Source organism: Venturia canescens, chromosome 8 (assembly GCF_019457755.1).
Source record: "Venturia canescens isolate UGA chromosome 8, ASM1945775v1, whole genome shotgun sequence".
Lineage (NCBI taxonomy): Eukaryota > Metazoa > Arthropoda > Insecta > Hymenoptera > Ichneumonidae > Venturia > Venturia canescens.
The window spans coordinates 10,219,918-10,243,463 of NC_057428.1; the positions used below are offsets into that span (position 1 = coordinate 10,219,918).

A 23,546-nucleotide genomic window follows, 5' to 3' on the forward strand; every position below is an offset into this window, starting at 1 on the left:
TGTGTCTCAACGTTTTCGCATGTTTTAGTGCGAACATTCTTAATTTGTCTTCGAACGAAATTTGATTTTCGTCGTACCGTTGCTCACTTTGTTCATCTTCGCTATGTATGCTTTCATTATTAGTACTATTGCCGTCGCGTAAATGATCTCCAAATGCTCTGTTTTGATTACTGTTTCCGCTGTTTTGACCACTGCAATCGGGGCTCATATTCATATCAATTTCCTCATGATGATTTTCCAAACTTTTTTCACTGCAGTCACCGTCACTATTGCGATCTGTATTAATAGAAAAACTTTTCTCATTTTTCTCACGCTTACGATCATCGTATATTTCTGTTTCTGGAATTTGTATATTTTTTTCCGGCACTAAAACGTGAGGATCAGGGAAGTTTTTCAATGCTCGATTTTTTTTAATGCGATAATATCGTTTTGACATTGTGCTGATATATTACATTACAATAAACACAATTCAAAAAACTTTATTGCTCAAACGTGGGCCTACATTGGAGAAACACTGGGTAATAATCTTTTGCCACGAATACGCGTATGGTCGTTGTCGAAGGATTCACTTCAAGAAAAATGAAAATAAAAAGACAAGCTGGCACTAAAACGGTAACTCGCAGATTAATAATACGGTTGTAACATATGTAAGAAATATGTCATATCTCAAACTCGCGAAAAGTGGTTATTTATAGCTTATATGAGAGACTAACAAAATCACGAACAGTGCAGGCAAGACTATTACGAAAGACATGACCATTCGCGGAACGTAACACGCGTACAAAGCAGCTCAAGCAGTCAAACGTACGAGGTACTATACAAAGGTGACTTTGTAAATGTATACATAAGTCGAATAACTAACAGAAAATATATATGTTCGAAACACTCATAAACTACGGTACTGAAAAAATAGTTGGTTCAAAGTTGGGCCATACATGCGTGCCAAGGTTTATTAATATTCACGAGATAGCAGTGGCCCAACCCTGGGGATTCAATAATTCCCAATTCTTCATTCAGTCATCGGTTATGAAATGATGCAAATGATCGGCCCATCGTCCGGCATAAAATTCGACACCTATGATCGGGATCAATTATGAAGCCAAAAGTGGCGCATCGTCAGTCGTCAGTAAAACGCCAATACTCGATCTAACAATCGGCTACATGGTGGTAAGTAAATATGGCACAAAGTAGGCTCAGTCATGGGTTTCAATGGTCGGGGGTTCAGTATTGTCACGGGAGTCGGCCATATTGTAAGCATTGGCGATGTTTTCAAGGGTAATGCACGCAATGACAGGAACGATCAAATCGTTGAAAGCTTGTGAATTGCGGTGTGTTGAACAGGCGTTAGGCACACAATCTCTGTTAATCTTAAAATGTAATCACCAGAAAAATTGGAGTTCCTGAAACATCTTGGAACAGTTGGCTTAGTTCGCTCGATCGTTGAATCAGTCCAGTGGAGCCATAATTCGAAAAAGTACAATCCAAGCTCGCGTTAATGGTTCCTTCACATAAACATTGCCGAATGTAAAATTGAGGAACATAAAAATCTACGTCCAACGTGAATGGTATAATCGAACGATTACGACAAGTCGGAAATCAGATTGAAGTTCTTCTTTCCAGTTTCGAAATCAGATCATTAATCACGATTTCAAGCTTGAAACGACTGAAAATGTATGCATCAAGACTGAGCATTAGAAACTGGAAATTGCTGAGCAATTACTAACAATCAATTCTTCCATGGACACACTCGATCTCGAAAGGAATCAGTGCATATGTGTAAGTGCACTCAATGTTAGCTCCGTCGGTTCTCCAATTCACGAGCGCGTTTCCGACATGGCAATTTATTTGGAGGCATCCCGTGTGGGGTAGGGAGCGTATTGCAAAGGTCGGAGCAAAGGCATGAAGACTAAAAAATGGAGGAAACCGCATATCAATCAGTTAGAGTTAATCGCCGTATTCTCAAGGTCGATATATTTTGCAACCGACTGAGAAAATTGCGATATATTACTTCGAGTTGACAACGCAGCAGGTTTTCGCTCAGGGATGTTAAGTAATTTTAATTTAAAATTTTGGGAACCATGTGAATCCCGAAATATATGAATCTTGCGTCGTACACCCGTTCTTATTGTTAGTGAGCGGTTCATAGCGAGACGCAAGAGGTTGATGGAGAATCTCAAACTGCACAATGGGAAACGGGATACGAGTTATCTGATAAGGATTTTCAATTAACTAGATATCGACCTTTCCCATTCACAAAACAAATACTACGTGTGAATGTAATATATTTTATGTTGAGAGGCTCAGAATCATTAGCAATTGATTGGAAACTCTGATTTTTTTTTTTGCCTTTGTCGTTCTTTTTCTTTACGTTCTAAAGATTTTGCGGAAAATTGATTGAACGAAATCAAAGTGCTGTGGTTTCATTTTAAAACAATTCAACCGTAGTTCCCGCTATCCTGTCAGTCATAAATATGAGATCCATAAACTTTGTACCAGATTCAAATTTCCTTCGCTTCTTCTACAGAGAATCGTACCCCAGCGATCAGCGTCGTGTACCCGACTGCAGGCAGTTGGTCCGGGAAGCGTTCCATCGAACAAATATTCCAGAAGGGACCATTAATATCATGATTTTTCCGCAATACAATTCGGATCTCGAGAGTGGTGAACGTTTGTCTGAACAAAAGAGTCGCGACCCGCGAACAGATACGACACCTGATGTCTGATCTTTCTGACACAAGAGTTTAAGAAAGCAGGTAGATTCAGTGATTTTCCAAGGTGGGGAAAATTAACGCCTACAAAATCTCAATACGACCCCACCTGGAATCACCAAATCGCGTTATCGTGTCTATGAAAATAGTATCTTCACGGTCAGATATGTTCGAAATGAATACCAAAGCTCCGGTCACAGGTAAGCATAGGCAGGCTCTGAAGAAAAATAGTTTCAAGTTTTTTATAATATTGGTCTTTCTCGCCAATCCGTGAGAAATGGACATGCTATACTCTGGAGAAGGAATACTGTTGCTGTAATGAGCTCGCGTAAGCATATGAATGAATTCCATAAGCAAAAATCCATCTTCTACACAATTTATCAAAACGCAGTCGGTGGCGAGAACAGTTTTGTTTACAGGTGTATTCAGAACGGACAGAGTTTTTGGTCGAGGATCAAAACAGAATGGAAAGCGACATAATCCATGAATAAGTGCGCATTGCAAAAAATAGACACAGAAAAAAACATAGGACAGAATCTGATTTTCTTTTCAGGAATTACCCTAGTGTTGGTAATAATCGAACAGCTCGGAATAGATCTCATGAAAAATTTCTCAAGCTCATTCGGGGAAAAACGTTAGTTGAGAAAAAAATTTAAGATGTGTCATGCATGTTTGATATGAAGTTTCAATGTTTTGACTTAAGAGTAGTGCAAAAAGAGACTGACTGAGTCATGACTTATATCGTGGTCAGTGTCGCGTGCATGCACGCGAGCATTCACTGGTAAACACTCCGTGCAACCAGAAGTTCCCTCTTCCAATGCTATTTTTCGCTCCATTCCTCTTGTTCGTGGCCTCAGAACTTTCGCTCATTTTCTCGCTGACTTTGCTACACTTGTACAGTGCACACGAAACAATCGCTCACTTGTCGCCTCGCGATTAGTCGATTAGAACGAGCCAATAATTAATTTTGACACCTTTCTTTGATGATTTTAGACATTCTACTCGCATCTTCCTCTTTCTTCACTATCATTATTAGAATGCAATTATTTTTTCTTGCTTTCAACAAGACGAATTTTTGGATATAAATAATGAATTATAATTTTGATCTTGATACCAAATACATTACATATGAATTTAGATGTGCGAATATTAATAATGAACTAGAAAGAGGAAGATTTTTCTGGGAATTTTCTTTCTAATCACTGTTCGCTCATTGCTTTGGAGTGTCTGAGTTGCAAAAGAGGATTTGGCACGAATTCTACGGAGATAAGCTCTCGCGTAGGGTGGTATAATCTCTGATTTACGCGATTTAAAAAAAATATATACTAAAAAATCGTACGAGAGTGAATCAAAGGCAAGAGTTCTGAGTTACAAGCTACACGGAAGCTGGCGGTGGTTAAAGCGAGGGGAAAAGATAGAGCTCCGTATTTGGCAAAGTATTAGCAGTAGTCGCAATCCCGTTTAAATCGAGGGTAGTCTTGTTAAGCGAGGGGCCAACAGGAGTCATTAGCGAAGAAGCCGAAACGACGTTGTACCAAAATCGAGGTCCCTGGGTGGCCGCCATCGCAGTTTTGCCTCTTCTCTCTCCGACTCTATTACTCTCGCCTCCAGACTCCCCATAAAATGTATCTCTCCCTTCCTCTTTCCCAAAAGCCTCTTACCATCACACCGCAGAATTAACCGAAACAAGAGAACTAGATTGCCGAGTGAATTTTTCGTCCCTAATTTCCTCTGCTCGCCATGGAGACATTCTTCATTGTAAAAATCGGCTTTTCCGCCAATTCTTGTTCATCAATCTACAAGAAAATATTTATCAATCATTTCGAAACGTTGCAAATTTTATTGGCCACTCTGCCTCCTTCCATACTCAAGCTTCCGTTCTGACTTAATTTTGTTAATTTAAAAAAATATTAAAATTACGAGGAGATGTAGTTGCAACAAAAAACACTTCATACAGCGTTTCATAATCAGTCTGATGAAGAAATTATTTTTCCGTTTTCCAAAAATGTTTTGTTGTATGAAAAATATCTTCAAGAATATTGAAATAACCTAGTCGGCATTATTTTTACAAAGTGCAGCGATACATCAATGTTCATCTCATAGAAAATCAGCATTCACTAATTATTCTTAAATTGCATCGGATTTATGAAACCACAGGCCAGATTACTTGAACAGGTGGTATTCTAAAAAGCAAAGAAAAAATTTTTAAAAAAATTTCCGCAGAGTGCACAAATGTATATTAATATTTCGAATGCTCCAAAGGTTGTCAACATCGGCCACGGATTGATCCATGTTTCTTGTCTTCTGGAATGAAAAGTTGAAATATTTACGATAGTCCATAATATTTTTCAGGGAGAAAAATTGCTCCAACGAAATAAGCCATTGAGTCCCCCCAATAACCTCCAAATTCCACCTTCTTTTTTCAGATTTCGTCTTTTGACTTACTTTCACTACAATGATAGTATGTGATCGCTTCGATAATACTGAAATGCGAATATCTTTTTACAATAAATTTTCTAACGACTATTAAAAATGGCTGGTGATTGTCTCCGGTAAAATAGTTGATGAAGTCGTTTGGGAAAATGATTTTCGGGTTCAAACGTGAGGTTTGGATTGAATGTAGCAATAAAAAATATTGAGCATATAGTACGAGGCAAAGAATAGAGACATTACATCACGTAGCATATAACACATTTGTGTATACATGTATGGAGACTCATTGATGCACGGATACAGGTTTCAAATTCACACTAATGCAAAAGAGCTGAAGTACAAGGGTTTATTAAGCTGTAAGGCGTTAACTGGCATAAGGCGTCGAATAGGTGGGACACACACTCAAAAACAGACACATACGAATATCAACCTATACGAGACTACATATAGTGATATGTATGAACATTTCCTTCGGGTTTATATGCTATCGAGCTCTTGGTTTGCGTGCAGGACAAGCTGCATTTGCATCTAGACGCCATCAATCCTTCTGACGCCCGGTTCGCGCGCGAACCTTTCCACCCTCCTTCGTCCCTCGTCTTTCCCTCTTTCCCTCCGCCTCTTCCTCCTCTATTTCTCACCGACTGTGGGTGCCCCCGTAGCATCACCGACTTCTCCAGGCCCCCTTTTTTACTCCCAAGAAGCCCTGCAACAACACCCCCTTTGCTTTATACTCTTTCACCTTGCCGTCTACCATACTCGCGCCAGTCCTCTTCGTCAAAACCCAACCACCTCCGGCTCCCGTCGGACGAGTTTGAATTAAATATCTTCGGTAATGAGAGTCGGCTCGTCGACTTCTACCATACCATATTTTCCTCTCACTCTCTCTCTTATTTCTCTCTGTCTTCGCTTTTTGCTTTTTTTTTTGTCTTGTATATTATAACTTTCCTTACACTGTTGTGAAGCCCTCTTTATATCGGGCTATAAACTTTTTTGAATGCTGCAGCGCCTCTAATGGTCAGTTTTCTCAATTATCCTGGTCTCGTGTATTCGCCTCGGTACTCACGATAGATTGCGTTCAGCTCTGGAAAATCGGGCTCGGAGTAAATAAAGCAATTGTAGCGTGGAAACGAAATGCAAAGATATGAGGATTTACTTACATCAGCCATAAAAGTAATACAAAGATGAATATTTAATTAAAAGTCCTTTCCGTCTCATTATAATGCAATAATTCATCCGTTCATTCGAAACGAAGAGAATCAAAACGATCTCACCAGGGGACAGAAAAATCTGAAACGTGTCGTTTCAGAAGCGACAAACACAGGATTACATCGTGGAAAAATTATGACGTTATAGAGCGAAAAGGAGAAAAATTTGAAATATTTTTAAAAAAGTGGTTATTAAGAGGTGATTGTCAGACGTTAAAGAGGCTATCGTTAACCCTCGATGAAATTCAGTGGGTCCCGCAAACTTGTCGTTACGTTTTGCCATGGAAGAGAGGCGCGAAGGTAAAGAAAATGGAGACGCGGTTGCTTTTGCACGCCACACTTCACCTCTCTGGTTCTCGCTCTCCCTAAACTATATACGTCAGGATTAAAAGTGAAACTGAAGTTAAGCTCAACCATTGTACGAGCCGTCAGGTTGAAGTGAAAAAAATTGTTCAAATAAAAAAAGAAAAATAAAACAATAATAATAAAAATGATACTAATAATAACAATGATAATAAAAAAGGGGTGAGAAGGGAGGCAAAAAAATAAAGACTAAGGAGTCGTGTGTTGCGTGCCGGGACACGGGCACCCCAATTACTAACCATGGGTTGTTACCCCCTGGCGTGTCATTTCCCAAAGAATATTATCCGCGTTGCGTGTCCGACGTTCAACGCGCACGCCGCCCTCTTCTTCTTTTCTTATTCTTCTTCTTCTTCATCGCGTCGCCACCACTAACACGTTCTCGTTTTTTTCAATATATGCACAAATACATGAGTATATTTCTAAGGTAAAAGTTTAACGTCTCAAAGCAACAATCCATTGTTCTTAAACCCGTGGTCAAAATTAGATCCCTTATTTTTTTTTCGGTTTGACGGAAGTTGTGTATACTTGAAGATATTTAACATTCTATCGTTCGAAGGGCAATTTTTTTTTTTTTTTTTTTTTTTTTTTACAAAAGCCGGTTTTCTACAGCCTCTTCGAGATCGATCATTTTCCTGATTCAACTGACTTTCCTATTTCCTCTTTTCTCCTCGTCACTATTTATTGTATATTAAGCGCAAAGAGGAGGGGAAATAAATCGTGCGAATCGCGATCGGTACTCAACGGTGCTCGACTTCCAGGTCTCGTTAAGGTTTTGCGAAATATTACCAGCTGATAGAATCGAACCTGGAGGCGTGTAAACAGTTTTTTGTGAAAGATCGAGTTTTATTGAATTTATATGGCTGATTAAATTCTTTTTCCATCTACGCAGGACATTCGAAATACCCGTTATTTTCTGCTCAGGCGAAACTCTGATGTCTCTCAAATTGTAACACATTTTGATTGCACTAAAACGTTTCCGTCGTTGAATGGTTTTGTGATTTAATAGATTAGTTTCTAAAAATTGCTGCACCTACCTTAATTTCATTAAACATATAAAAAAGCATAACTGCCCCCAGAAGGGAAAAAAGTTTTGAAAAATACTGATATATAATCATGAAACTTATTTCGTTCTCATGAAATCAGAAAAAAGCTCTTTTAGCGGCGGCTCTGGGATATGCGCAGAGAGAGAGAGAGAGAGAGTTGCCGGGACTACCTCTATTCAAGAAGTGACATTTCAAAGTCTGAATACCATTTTCTAGACAGCACCTGACGAATTTTTTCAGAGGCAACCTCGTTGAGATATCCTTTTGACAGGGATATTATTAAAATGAACTTTTATAAAAGCGTTCATATACGATGATCCGGATACATATCGTTTTTGTTTGAAATTTTATTTATTTAATTAATGTTTAACTCACGATACATTTAACGCATACGTGGTAAAAATAATGAATCGTTGAGCGCTCATAATCATGAGTAAATGAAAAAAGTCTTGACTTCCAGGTCTCGTTACGATCTTGCTGAATTACAGGAAAGTAGCAACAAGCGTGCAGCATAGACGTTAACGATTATATCGGTATATTAAAGAAGCCAAAACGTGGTAAGGGAGGGCTGTTGACGTTGCTCGCTTAAATGGATATTATTTACATATACCCAATGTAATACGCTTGGGGATCCTTATTATTATATCTTGGCGAATTTTAAACGGTTGTGCGTGAGCCTTGCGTGTATGCACTCATCACTTTTACATCGACTGTATTTACTTATTCTTATAGATATATACACATATTTCTACATGAACGTAGAAAATGAAAAGAAGAGAGATTGGCGAATCACGAATTCACTTCGTTCGGACCTTCGATAATTGAGTAATTATTCCCCATAAAGTTTTTTATACGATAAAAAACAAAATTCGTGTGACATTTATGGAGCAAAAATTGCAGCACCATTTTTACTACGCGCTTTCGATATTTATATCCATGCTAAAAAAGTTTGACGTTTTTCAGTCTTGTTATTTTTATTGCTTTGTCGCCACAATACCTTAAACGCAAACCGTTTTAGGTCACTTCGGTCATGTGAAAGTGATGTGTCATTCTAGTTTTCTTTCGGTTTTTTGGGTTCATTTTTTATCTATTGTTCGTTAGAATTCATTTTATATATTCGTCGGGAAAACTACATATCAATGCATAAGTGTTTATAAAAAAAAAGCATAGATGTTGAATCACCACGACGCTCAGTATACATTCACCAATTTTCTTTTCACGAACACGCAAATCACAACGCTATCAACTTCACTTTTATTTTATAAATTGAAACGTTCTACAGTTAATAAAAATTTTTCCTGCGATATAATCGCCAAAAACCAAGTACGATTTTTCTTCGGGGGATTCATTTTTCATTTATTACTTCTGTGCAAAGCCCAATTGTGATTCATAAAATTCATTTTGTTTCTTTTTTGCTACTTTTCTATAATTCGATGGTTTCGCTTTACAAATGTCGCCAAGATTATCGTCTACGCGTCTCTGCTCTTCTTTTCCGTGCTTATGGAAAACTTGTGGAAACAAACGCAATACGTAATCGAAATTCAATAAATTTCTCGTAACATCATTGAGCATATTTTGAACAGACTAATGAATGATCTTTAAAAACCTGTTCCCGTGTTTTTGAAAATATAATATGAGTATAATTATGCTAAGTTATTCGTTGATTTAGACATATTTCTAAAGAAAGTCGTGTACAAGTTTTTACGAGCTTGATGGATATTATTGCATAACGTAACTATTTTTAAAACAACTCATCAAAGTAGACAGCATCAAATTCATAACAAAAAAAAAGAAGGATCCTTTTTTGTTTTTATTTCGTGTATCAGTGTTGTGTTGAAATGCTAAATTACTTCTACAAAAGTATTTTCGCAGGTTCGTCCCAAATAAAATATAGAAAAATAAAAATCCGATTCCGTTTGCACTAAAAATAACTTGAGTAACTTATGAGTAATGATAAAATGAGTAAAATTATGAACGAAAAATTCATTGATTCCCGGCATGCAATTGAAGGTTCATTGAAACCTAGATAACCATTAGTTTCATACAGCGTACAAGAAATAAGTGAAGCATACGATAGTTCACAAATAAAATATGCATCAAATTAACGAAAGTGCGCAATTTATTCGCTGCTAATGAATTTTCGTGTTAATCGTACAGAGTGCATTGCAAATCACGTCTCATTACTGTCGGCCGTCGTTTCAAGCGCATTTGTTAAAGCCATTTTTCATGCGACGGGTGCAACTTCTTGCTCCTAGTCAGATGCGGTTTATATTAATTTTCCATAAATTATTAAGGAACATATATTAATGCGTATCAAGTGCGAGGGCAGCTTCTTGACGTCGAGAGAATTTATATCGTATGGAGCGTTCTAATAAATTATATTTCTCGATAACAATGAAGCCCGAGCAGTGTTGCCTTCTGAAAATAAAATCCATGCATCCGACAGTTTACATGGAATTATGTTATCAACGTGAGTATTATATACGTGTAATACATACGAACGAACGTATACATGATACATAAGGGATATAATACGAATGTTGGAGCGGACACGCGACATCGTTATACACACTAATTAATATCTTTACGTGGGAAATGCTGTTATTGCTCTTGGGCCATTGCTGTTCATAGGTATATCACATGATACATAAATGTAATAGCACGAAACAACACAAGGAGAGCAACATCTTGTATAGTATTACAATACATGTATATATAATATATAGACATGAATGGTGCTTGGGTTATAGTGAAGAAAATGAAAAATTATAGTAAAGGAGATCATTATCACCCGAGACAATTAGCGGGGCATATAAATACCCGGTATCTTCGCTCCGTCGGGCGTATCAACCCCTCTCTTCAATAATACACCCTCACAACCTTTTATATTCTTATCTCATTGCACTCGCGCATTACACGAATTACACATATATATTTGAATATAAACACCCATGTGGTAGTGAACGAGTGTATCGTTTTCCTCCCCCCGTAGTTCTATATTACGAGATTACTTCGAATTGTATAACTGCATGATCTCGGTTTCTCTCTCGCGCGCTTCTCAAATAGACATTTTTCAGATAAAAATTCATTTGTTTCTATAGTTTTATGACGTGTGATAGGTACTCACAAATTATTGTGGTTTCAAATCGTCTATTCGTTTGGAGCTCGGGTTCTGGGTTCTGTACTCATGTTTTCTTCTTTTTAGAATGTTACAATCAAGAACAAGCCATATATTCGTATTTTAAGAAACTGTACTTCCAACCTTTTAAAATGTGTGAAGAAAGCTCCATATTTGTAGGATTCAAGAGAGCTCGATCAGAATAGAATATTTTATAATGACGAGATAATCGAGATTTGAGAAATGAATATTCGAAACTCATTGTAAAATGTATTGGAAATGTATTGGAGAAGAGTTTGTGTCAAATGTTGAATACTAATTTAAGAGTACATAAATATTTTAAGAAGTTTGTGAAAAAACTGATGAATTATTTGTGCTTTCAAAGTTCTGGCATTTTTCCCGGATAATTCAATTATTAATTAGCAGCTTATTTCCGTTACGAATTAATTAAACAGAATGATGAGAGAAAATTAAAAGCCAGCAGCATTCATCACCCCCGTCGACCACCCTCAATATTTTTTGTTGTATTTTTTTATTTTCCTCGGAGTTAGTGCGCAAGGACGTGGACGCTACTCAAACAGGATCCTATCATAAAACTTCGAGACCCAATTATTTGCTTCGTGCATGCCATCCCGTAGTGCAGATCTTTCTTTCTTTCTTTCTCTCTATCACGTTGGACTGGGTAATTATGACGCTCGGGGGCAGTCCGCGCGAGATCTGGTCCAGCGGCAACTGGAACAGATCGTCGTAAGAGAATCGTGTCTGCATGGATTTTGCACGTATAAGCAGCATGAGCATATAAATAAGGGGGTTTTCGAATTTTATTCTCGAAGCACAATATATTCGCAGATATCAAATCTCTGCTTTCGCATATATATTCGTATACGTATATATTATACAAGTGTATTCGCATTTATACATATACGTGCTTTATTTCGCTCCGGGATACGCAAAAGCCCGTAAATAATAATCTCCAAACTATATAAACACAAAACTCTCTTTATATATACATGCGGACGATCATATTTCTCATTAAAAAGAGAATAAAAGACGAACACAAAAAAGATATTCAATTTAACTCGGTTCGATTGTACGACGAGAACCGCCGATTGAATTTTATCATTTTACACATGCTAAGGGGACCGTACTTTCCGGTTTGTTTTTAATTCATCGATTTCTATATACATATATTCGCGTATATAAATATATATATGAATGGCCGAGTGTGTGGGTGTGTGTTTGTCCGCGTTTGTTTCGAAGCCAATGGGCACCCATAGAACTGCATAATACTTAAGGAAGTTGTAATTATTGACCAGCATTCATGCAGCAGAGGCGAAATGAAAAATAAATGTGAAAACTTTCCCGAAGAAGTTTCAAACTGGAACGAAATTTTTGTAAACATTTGTCAATGTTAGACAAGGATTTATCACTAATTTTTCAACTTCTTCAAATTTTGCACATAATTTTTTCATCGTTAAAGTATTGAAACATGGATATTATTATAGTTCTAATAACAGGTAGAATTTGGGGTTCCTGTTTTCTTGTCAATTAACCGTCAATCTCTAGTTCAGTAAAGGAACTTGTCGCATATAGGCTCTCCCAGAATTGCAATTTTTTTTAAATTTACTTAATAGACATTCAACCTTCATGTTTCGGTTTTATCTTTTTTGTTTTTTAAATGGAATTTCGTAATCGGAATGCAGCAACCAGAATAAATTACAAAAGTTTACAAAATTGTCACACAATTGGCGCTAGTATCGTGACAAAAGATTTCCTAACATCTCCCTTCCTCCTTTCACTCATCACGAATCTGAGAGAAAATAATATCAGAGCCTGTCAAAATGTTTCGTGATGTTGTACGACCGTTTGACACCTGCTACACACCGCATATCTTCGCGTATCATAATATAATTTAGTTAGTCATTATATTCGACGAGAACCCAACGAGAAGAAAATAAAATAAGAAACAGAAAAGCCAGACTGACATTTCGTGACTCACACGTAGAAAAGTCATCGAAAGCAGCTGGTTGAGAATATATATACGGATGTGTAACAAAATCATGTAAATTTGGTCTAATTTGGGGCTACGCTTTTGGATAAAGATTCTGTCGGGAAAAAAAAAAAATATCCTCGGAGGCCAGCCGAATTTGACAAGATAAAGAAAGGTGTTCGAAAGCTGGTTAATTTACAAATAAAATCTGAATGATCATTACATCCAATTCATCTTCATCCGATGAATTTGATATCTGAAATTTCAGTCGTGTTTGGTGAAAGAATTTTCTTTCGGTAGTCGCGACGCGCGATTAAGTGAAAATCAGTCATTTATTTCCTTTTGTTTTCTTCCAAACTTCGCCTAACAGAACAATGATTTGACTGGTTCAACATCCAAATTCGCGAGCTGCAGATTTGTACAACGACCCAACATTTGGAGCATAAATACACATAGGCCCGAATTCCTGAAGACGGGAAGTTATACCAGGATAAGTCAACAAAGTCGTTAGTACAAATGGTCGGGAGTGAGGAATTTGGACGTTTCAATTTGTCGATAGTCGTAGATTGAGAGAGCTCGGAAGGCCCATCTCGAGCGTCCCGCGCTGAGCCGCAAAAATACGGGCCCCGGAGGGCTCGTCTCGAAGGCACGACGACGACGAACTCACGCAAATATGGCGCGAATGAGCGAGACTCTCAGGAATTAACTATTGGGTTGGCGCGAATGTATGCGTAAATACGGGTGTATGTGTAGGGAGGAAGTTTTACGGAGAGGCTTCGAATGTATGTTGATTCGAAGAGGAACGCTGAGATAGAAAGAGGACGAAACAGGGAAGGCATGGTGTATGAGAGGATACACCGAGGAAAGGCCCAGAGAAGATCCGACCGAGCGAAAGAAAGAAGTTTTGAAAAGGGACTAACGACCAGCAGTTAACGGCGGCTCTTAAATTGCTGGTTGCCCCAGCGAGAGAAGCCGCGCTGCATCTTCTCTACCAGCCATGGAGGATATCGGCTCTCTTGTCCATAGCATCACAGAAAGGGAGAACGCGCAAGTGAGCTGCTGCTCCTACTGCTCAGAGGGATCTCTCTTCCACTCTCTGCTCGAGAGAATTATTAAACTGTAGTTTAGTTTAAATTAAGTTATTACCCCCGAGCCGCCTCGTTGTGTTCTTTTTCATCTTTACCTTCGTTCTCACTAGCTTTATCTTTTTCTCCAGCTTAGCTAGTGTTTGATATTCTATATAAATTTCTCTTTTATTTTTCACTTCATAATCACCGGTATATATTCCGTATATGATGTATTCAGAATTCATCCATCATTTATTGTATTAAATATTGAACATTTTCACTTCATTATTAAATAATTCGCAAACGTTAACGGTGAACTTTTCGACTGGTAACGTTAGGCTATTTTTTTCAACTTATACATTTTCGCTGCAGATGCCTTTGGCAAGAAAGCAATAATGCGTAGATTAGCTAGCAATCGGTGAAGATTTTTTTTTCAGCCTTAACTGAATATTATTTGCGTGAAACCAGGCTATGAAAATGATTTGGTAATTATCGCTGTTATATTATTACGTGAGAGAGTTATTATCAACAAGAATCTTGATGCAAGCGAGTTTTTGCCATACGAAGAGAATAGCCACAGGCTTCTTTAGCCGCATCCCGTCATTATTTAACGATTAGGTCGAAGGGAGACAACAAAAAGTGTCCAGGTATAACATCGTGATTTCCTTTTTCTGTTTCCTCTTCGCATATTTATGAAATACTATGTGTAAGAACGATTCTCGAATGACATATAACGCAGAGGGTTGCAGTGTTTTACGTACAACCTGCCCTATATGGTCCAGATGATAAATTTCATGACCCGAAGTCAAATTGGTGGGCTCAGTTTTGTTTTTTTTTTTGTTTCATTGTATACCAAAAGGGATAACATATTTAGCTACAAAAAAAGTCATAAAATTCAACTGCGGAGCATTGGAAGCTTATGGACGATCAACAAACGAAGGAACATTTTGGAGAAAATGACTCTATTTTCCGGCTTCAGTCTAACATAATGATCCCTCTTTTGGAGCAATTGTTGCCATCAATCACAGGTAAGAACTAAACCAACATCTGGCTCTTATAATCCTTGAACCTATTTCATTTATTCCATTTTTTGCTAGCGATCATCAAATCCTCCCAGCCTTGTTTAAAAAAATCCTAGTGTCATAGGATTGATCTTACAATCTTTCATCGAGACAGGAGGTTATTGATTAGCTCGAACTTGATGGAGCTGACGATATGCACGAGGAAACAAACTCATTCTTCGTGCGGTAAGTTCGCTGTCTTTTTTTCACTCGTCACATATGCTTCGTCAAAAAATCCAATACCATTTGCCGTTTACGAGTTTCAAATGGCCTTACATTTTCGTTGTAAACTTTTCTTCAGAAGGGTAGTTTTTATATTCGAATCCCCAGAAGAAATCTTAAAAAGTTATCCTCCTGTTCTGTGCGAAAGACGAAACGATCAAGAGAATCATGATTCTCAAGTCTGGTTTAACAGTCACGTAACATACGAGCACTATATATAGCTATATCGGATTGCCGTGAGCGAAGGTATAAACAAGAGTTAGGGGTGCGAATGGGATCACGTAAAAAACAGATTTTCGCACCCTCTATCCCGACCGAATTGCGGTGCTTCGAGCTCGGTCGAGTATTTTCGGGACCGTCGGCCGCCGGTGAGAAAGAGGAGAAGGGTGTGTATAGTAACTCGAAACGTCGAGTATATAGACAGTATCACAAGGCGGATAATGGGGAGTGGCGTAGCTCAACCCCTAAGTGATCCCTCGAGATTCGTCGGAATGATCTTATGATTGACCGTGTTACACTGAAGCGTTTTCCTTTGGTTCATTTTATTCTTGCACCGAGCTCACGATTATTTTCATTTTTTTTTTTTATAACGTCGTCAAATCACACCCTGGACTGATGGCCGCGTGTATTAAAAAATATAAACGATAAAAACTTTTTTCGCAAGAAATAGCTAAACTAAATCTAAGATTATCAATCAACTGTAGCTTCTTATGAATTTTAGTGATTAGCGAATACCCCATACGGCCACTATTCTTATTTGTCAAGAATACAAAAGCGGTTTACTCGAATGATGTACTCGCGTTCCTACCTTTCTTGTCTTCGTCGTCATCCACGTGATCGCTGCCATGATGAAGATGATGAGCACTTGTATGATGAATATTTACACCAGGCATTATTTGATGACTTCCAAGAGCTGGTAGAGAATGATGTGGGAAATGGTGGCTTATAAAACGTGTAGTTGCAGCAGCCTGATGCTGCATTTGCATCGATTGTTGACTCAACGACTGAACTTGCCCAAGTACCGCATGATGAGGAGGCCATCCTGCTACGTGAAACGGAAATACTGGGGTGGTTCTCTGAAAGATTCTTACCGGTCCGATAAGAGATCCGGCGGTAGCTGCGTTACCACTAGCTCCAGGAGGCGGTGGAAACGACAGACCACCTCCCGGTTCTAGTACCATGTTTGGTAACAATGTGGCGACGAGCTCGTCGAGCACCCCAACAGGCGCCCAATGCCGTCGTTCCCTTTATTATTTATAATTATTTTCAAGAACAGAATATTCAAGCATTTAATCGGCGTTGGATGATTTATGAACCGATGCAACCCACAAGATCTGGAGAAGTTGTTTTCGATCCGACGGCGAGCGCAATATACAGTCTAGTCTTTTGCGAGATCAAGTCACTTTTTGTAGCCTTTATAAATAGAGCGAATTTTCACTAGAACGCACTGATCGTCATCGATACTTTGATCTATTAATTCTGTCGTTAATCCCAAAATAAATTGTTTAACACATTATTCAAATTTCATGCTACCGAACTGTCACTGAATCACAATGGTCTTGAATATCAGTAGATGCGAAACCTTTTTCGATTGAAAAAATGAGTTTCTGTGGAGCCTTTTCTCAACGGTGACATCAGCGCTTAAGCAGCACCAAAAAATCTCAAAAAATTGATCGAAAAATGAACGAGCGCCGGAGCTGATCTGTTGATTCGAGTATTCCTTAACACTGCTTCAAATGTTCCTTGAACGAATAATGGAACCTTATGATATCTTGATCAATTGCACTGTACAATGTTTAAGGACTTACTCCCCAGACAAATTTGAGCAACATTTGAGATATTCACTACGCACAAACACACGCGCACAGCGATCCAAAGATCAGAAACGTTAGTAGCACTAGTTCACAAAAATGAGCATTAGTCGTGAGTGATGACTCGCGAACAACTGATCGTCCTTGTGCTAGGGAGTTTTTCGGAGTCTCTCGGAGTCTGGGGGTTCTCGACTGTCATACAGGGTGGACCACTACGGTACGGGCCAACGGCACAACACTATCTGCTGGCCAAGAGTCATCGGCTCGATGGGATCCCCACCAGCGAGACTGTTTGCAATATAAACGACGCAACGAGCGAGCTCGGAAACCAGTCTGGTTCCCACCCAGCATTGATTCCATTGGCTCGGCGCAGCTCTACTCCCGGGAGTCCACAGAGAGTTAGGCCAATCCCTTCTATCCGTTTGCTCCACGAAAACACGCCTATTCGCCACGTTTTTTTCCCTCGAATTGAACGCACCGTTCACCCGCTTACTCAAGCCCATCTCCACCATACATCGCCGGCCTATACCGAGAGCTACATACATACGTATACACTTCTGCTTCTCATCCTGCGGAAAGTTTTGCCTGGTGGGGGTACTAAACAATTGGCGGCTCGCTCTAACCCCACCGCAAGATGGCTCCTCCTTTTCCACTTGCGGTGATGCAAAGCCATGCAGAGCAAAAACTACCCTTAAGAAAGATGGTTCGAAAAAATGCTGGAACTTCGTTTCTGTCACATTTTATTATGGATTGTTGCACGTCGTCACTGAATTGCAGTCAGGACGATTTAGGTAGTGAGAAGAAAAATAACGGAACCATTGTAGTTATCGTGAAATTTGCTTCTTGTTACCTCCATTGAAAGGGTACTGCTGTTCTATCAGATGTAACGAGATTTCTAGAGAAGTATATTTCTTCCTAGTGATGCTTGTAGCAGCAGGGTAATACGATAAAATTTGAGTACTCAGATGGGTTATTCATTTTCTAGAAATTTTATGCACTAGAGTATCAGAATGAAAAAATGTATGCTGTAGCTAAAAAATATTTTTGTAATTAGTAAAAGGGACAGTTTGATCGATCGGACTATAATTTATCAACTCGGATCAACCTTCGATTCCGTATGATTAATTTTTTATTGCTCGAGCGATCCAAGGTTACCCGTTATAAAATTCTTTCAGACGTTTCAGTATGACACCCCGGCCTGAGTCACACGCATTCCTTATCTTCCTTTCTTCTCCGTCATCCGTCGTTTCAGCGTTAAAAGTGGGGAGGAAAGAGAAGATAAAAGTTGTACTCCACCCTAGAGGCGCAACATGGGGCGTGACCGAAAAGTGTAGCCTACCCCTCCATTGCTCAGTGATCACCTCACGTGGCAGCTACGGAGGTGGCGGAGCTCTTGCAACCCGATGCTCATTTAATAAGTGAGGGGTTTCTGGAAATAGGATATAGAAAAAGAGTGAGGGAAGAGGTTAGCGGATGTGTACTGGTTACCAGCAGAGCAGGTCTCAGAGGCGTTAAGTAATTACGTCCTCTGCTCTTCTACTGCGAAAATGACCCGCACCTCGAGCGATCTGCCCTCTTCGCGTCGGTGCAGAACGGGCGTCAGAGAGGGATGAGGAAAATTAGGAAATTAAAATTAAGACCCGTGCCTCCTCCACGCTGCAACGATCCAGCTACTGCCCTCGAGCCAGTGCGATTCCCAGCTTTCGTTATGTTCTGCTCCATCCCCTCACTAATCATTCCCACAAAGAGCAGACTCTTCGGATAATTGGAATAAACCTACTTTTACTTAAACTTTTTTATTTCTCATAAATTCCAATTGGGGGACGTTGCTATAACAAAGTTCTTAATCTACATGAGGGCTGAAGCCGGAAAAAAATTATCAGAAAAAAAATTCAGTTGACACAAATTCGGAGGAATAAAGAAGTTTTGCACAAAGGAAAGATCACGGATGCGCCAAGTCACCGCAAGAAATTCACGAGGGAGAAACTTATTCATAAGATTATTTCCCATTTCCGTCATGACGCTCGTGTATCGTTATTTAAGTTTTTATATTAAAGGAACGCTGGAGTATGTTAGCCCGGAGGCATTCGCTCCCGTACCCGGAGACACACCAAAGAAGGCTCCCGGGGATTTGATGTATGGCGAGCGCGTGCCCTGCTTCCTTCAATCCTCTGTATCTTCTCTTCTCCTTCTCTTTTGTCTCCTTTTTCATCGCCGTCATCTTTCTCTTCTCTCGCCTCACACGCCCAACCCTATAACGCGACTAAACGTGAAATATCGCGCTCGATCAATTTTTCATAACGCGCTCACATCAGGCCTCGCCATTTTCTTTTCCGGTTTCTCCCCAGATGATCCTGAGTTTCCGACCACAAATGAGAAATCTTTTGAGACGTATCGCTACGTATTCGTGACTGTCACCTCGCGTACGTCTTTACAAAGCCAAAAAATAAATTCTCCTGCTCTTTCAAGACGCTATCCTATTTGCTATGTCATCATTACTCCGAACTGATTCAAGATTTTAACGAGCAAGAGAAGATCTGTAAGTTTAAGCCGACTTGTTCGTGTATTCACTAATTCTAAAATCAATAAATTCAAGCCTTCCTTTCATATGTCTTTTAGATTTTTCATTTACAGCGAATGGCGTATCAGAGCAGGTTCTTTTCTATTTTACATGTATGTGCGTAATTGAACACATCTGCCTTTTAGGAAGTATATGCAGTGACAATGGGTGAAAATTAGAAAACATGTGTAAGGTAAAGAGTCCACATGGAACGTGAGAAAAGAGAGGGGCGAAGGGAATCTCGAGAGATGCAAAATACCAGGGAAAGAGTAAGGGCGGTATGAAGTCCTGGCTGAAGGGTGGTTGGTTGGATACTGCGCGGATTTGGAGAGGGTGCGAGGAAGACTCAGTCAGATCCGCTCGAGCTGAGGAGTTACCGTGGCAACGCCAGAATGAAGAAAAGGACAGAATGGATGCTTGCAGAGGGAGGGAGATGAAACGTATAGGTTGTAGAATCAGAGTTGCCCGGGCAACCCCTGGTGCAGCCACCCCTAAATAAGCGAGAAACATGAGGCGGCCGAAGGAGAGAGAAAGAGAGGGAGGAACTTTGAGGGAGAGAGAGGAAGAGATGGACGAACTGCTCGCCCGGAGGAACGACGAATTTTACTCTGCGGAAGTTCAACCGTGTGAGGGAGACAATTCTTAATGCTGAGAAAGAGAGAGGAAGTTGGAGGACCAGAAACCGGAGGTTGTATGTGTCGGCAAGCATTCTAGAGGCAACTGAAATGCCAGCTCACGCTGTTACCGCATTTCCTCTCTCTCTCTATCTGTTCTTCTACTCTTTTTCTCCCCTCTCCTTCGCACTTGGTAGGTGAGGAGACCTAGTTAATTACTAAAGCGTTTTAATCGTCGGCAAAGTTCCGTCGGCATTAGTCGCTTGGGAACGAAATGGCAACCGGAAGAATATGTACGTATATATATTGGTATATACAGAAATATATATATAAGTGTGTGTGAACACAAATATATTGCATACTGGGAAGAAAGGGGCTGGACGACGTTGAGGAAGCTCACAGAAAAGCAAAACGAGAGTATCCAAGACAGCACATCGAGAAATGCGGCGGTGTGTAAATTAGGTAACTTCTATCCTACGGCTGTACTCGCTTCGTCTGTGGAAACTCTGACGCTTGTTTTTACTCCTGCATGTCGTTCAATCTTCTCACTTTTCTCATAACTATAGCACATGTATAAGCTTCATGTCGTCTATTTTTCGTGGACTCTTATTTTCCTACCACTGGATTGAACCCCTCGATGTTGCTCCATACGAATCCTTGTGTGTATATATGTGTGCGAATTATGTGGGAGTGAACCTCGATGTTCACCGAGGACACGAGGGATTTTCGCGAAAAGCCTGAGAAAATTAACTTTTACAAAGTGGGACATTTACCTCGAGGTTCTTCGTGATGACAGTCCCCCGGAATTGATCATTGTCAGCTTACTATCAACTTCTAGTTGACTTACGTCCGTACTGGAGAATTGTCAAACGACTTTTAGTCTCTTCATATACGGTAAGGTTACTTTTTTTCTGTATTCTAATTACTCTCATCATAATACATCTGAGCTTTACACATGGAGTAGTAGCAACGAGTAAGGAAAAAATTCAAACGGAAGAAAAAAAACAATAAATGATAGATAAAAAAAATCCACTGCACTTCTCATTCTCTCGAGAAGTTTTGTAACTCAAACCACGTACGGAAGGGGAGAACGGGAGAGAGATTCTTGCATACGCGAGCGCGCGAGCTACTAATTAAGTGCCGCGAGAATTAATCGTGACGGCGACTTGCTTCTCACTTGCTCAGGAGAACTTGCTTCTAGCAAGTGAGAAGGAGAGGAAAGGAGAGAATGGAGAGTCTTCGCGAAGAGGCGACGTATACATTTTGTGCTGCTCGTTCTATGCTCGTTGCCAGAGAGAAACGTTAAACTATGTAAACACCAGGCTAATTAGCCAGTTACTTTATCGTATTCCATCTCTCTCTCCCACTCTTCAGCTCTCTCGCTCTCCGTCTGTCCAAGTACAGTATATATGCATCACATTATACTCGTCGTCTACAAGAAAAAAAAGTAATTTATGTATTCACGATCGAGTGTACACAGTAGAAAATTGAAAAAAAAAATAGAGATAACAATAATATTGACACAGAGTCGAGAGAGCGAATCGAATGATGATGGAAAATCTGTGGAGCAATATTTCATCCCGTTGCTCTTCAACTGCCCCCTCATCGAGCTCCTCGATTTGATTATTAATGAAACGTGATTGCAACACACGAGCGGGAAGACAGGCAGTTCTAATCGCTCAGTTTCTGGCCATCGATTTTTTTACTAAACAAGGACATACAACTGAGCTGAAATTAAATCGCAGGCAAACAAAACAGATCATTTTTAACGGAGAGTTAACTGTGAAATTATTTAAGTAGAAAAATGATCAACAAACAATATTTCATAGTCTTTTATTACTTTATGAATATTTTGTTGGTTCACTTCAACTCCTATACTTAAAAGTCCGCATATTATTCGTTAAATTATCATCCTACACTCTTGATTTTCAATCATTCATTGTTTATTCCACCATTGTTGAAGATTTGCTGGGAAATCGATATTTTTTTTTTCAAGAGAATCTCGAATGTGGTGAATCGGCGATAATCGACTTCCGGTTATGGAAGAGACAGGCGCCAGTTTACTGTAGGTTTTCACATTTCTCATATATTTATTCACTCATTAAATGCGCATCATACACGCAAGGAAACGTCGATCCTCAACGTGAAGGGTTGCCGCGAAGGTTACGATGCCCCTGCAAAAAAGTATGCATACTCCTCATTTCTATAAAGATTAAAAAAACAACGATGAATTTGCAAAAACTAAAGAAAAACGTCTGCCTCAACTATAAACGTTATTCGTGTTTTATGCTGTTGAATTTCCGAGGGAATATTTTCTACCATTGCAATTATGTTCTTTTGTATGAAAATTATGATAAAATAAAACCAGAATATTCACTGTGGGCCCGTCTCGAGTATTAATAATTTCCCTACAAAGGAAAAAAAAAATGAACGCTACAAAGTGCTGAAAAAAAAAAAAAAACGGATAACAAATTAATTACGATGCTTACGACCATTCCATATTGTGCATGTATATACTCAAGTCGTATATATTCTACTTTTTTCACTATCATTCAGAGTCCGGTACAAGAAGCTAGTCAATCTCCGTTCTTTGCTTGTCGTTTGTCTGCGAGCTTCCTTTTTGTATAAATATACGTCCCTTACCCCTATGTACATCTCTTTAAGTCTCTGCGATACTTATATGCTTGCACATAAGTGGAATATAAATATATACACTGTATATGTGCATATAGAGACTGTAGAGGGCGGAAGAAATATATATATTGGTGGTTTTTCTGCGATGCCGCGAAAATTCCAGTCACTCTTTCACGAATCCCGAGCACGCAGCAGCGGTTAGTTCTGATTAGCGGCAGGGCGAATGACGTACCACTGGCGGGGGATGACGTGCCTCGAATACAGGATTGCTTTGCACCAAGAATAAGAAGAAGAGGACGAAGTAGAAGGGAAAGAAGCAGCAGAAACGCTGGAAACGAGGATACCCGAGTAAAAAGCAACCGCAAACCATCCCCCAAGTGTTTCTCCTTTCTCAACCCCCCGTGTACGGGCTTTGTACATGGACGTGTACAGAACTTCGCTTTCCTCCTCCTCCACTCTTTCCCACTCCTCGCCCGCTATTTTCTTACGAACGCCCCCGACACTCCAAGCGAAGCTGTACCAACACAAACGAAAAAACACTCCTTGGAAAAAACGTACACAATACCTTTTACAATATACTTCTGTAATACACAATCGCACTTTGCCTGCAACTCGATCAAAATATCGTTATGCGATTTTCAGAAAAAAGGGGACAGAGAACGATAAAAATGTTACCCGTTCCCTCGATCGTTTAACGAGTGAAATATACTCGGAGGC

The 23,546-nt window shown here is 39.5% G+C and overlaps 1 protein-coding gene across 2 annotated transcripts in view; it reads right to left on the reverse strand.

Annotated features, from left to right (window-relative positions):
* The window catches only part of LOC122414836 (homeobox protein unc-4-like), a 33,930-nt gene extending 16,691 nt beyond the window's left edge, over positions 1-17,239 (reverse strand). For both annotated transcript variants that reach the window (XM_043426439.1, XM_043426438.1), the window contains exon 1: positions 16,019-17,239. In XM_043426439.1, coding sequence (XP_043282374.1) covers positions 16,019-16,391 — 373 coding nt within the window. In that variant the 5' untranslated portion in view covers positions 16,392-17,239. The remainder of the gene's footprint in view (positions 1-16,018) is intronic.
* Positions 17,240-23,546: the final 6,307 nt, after the last annotated feature.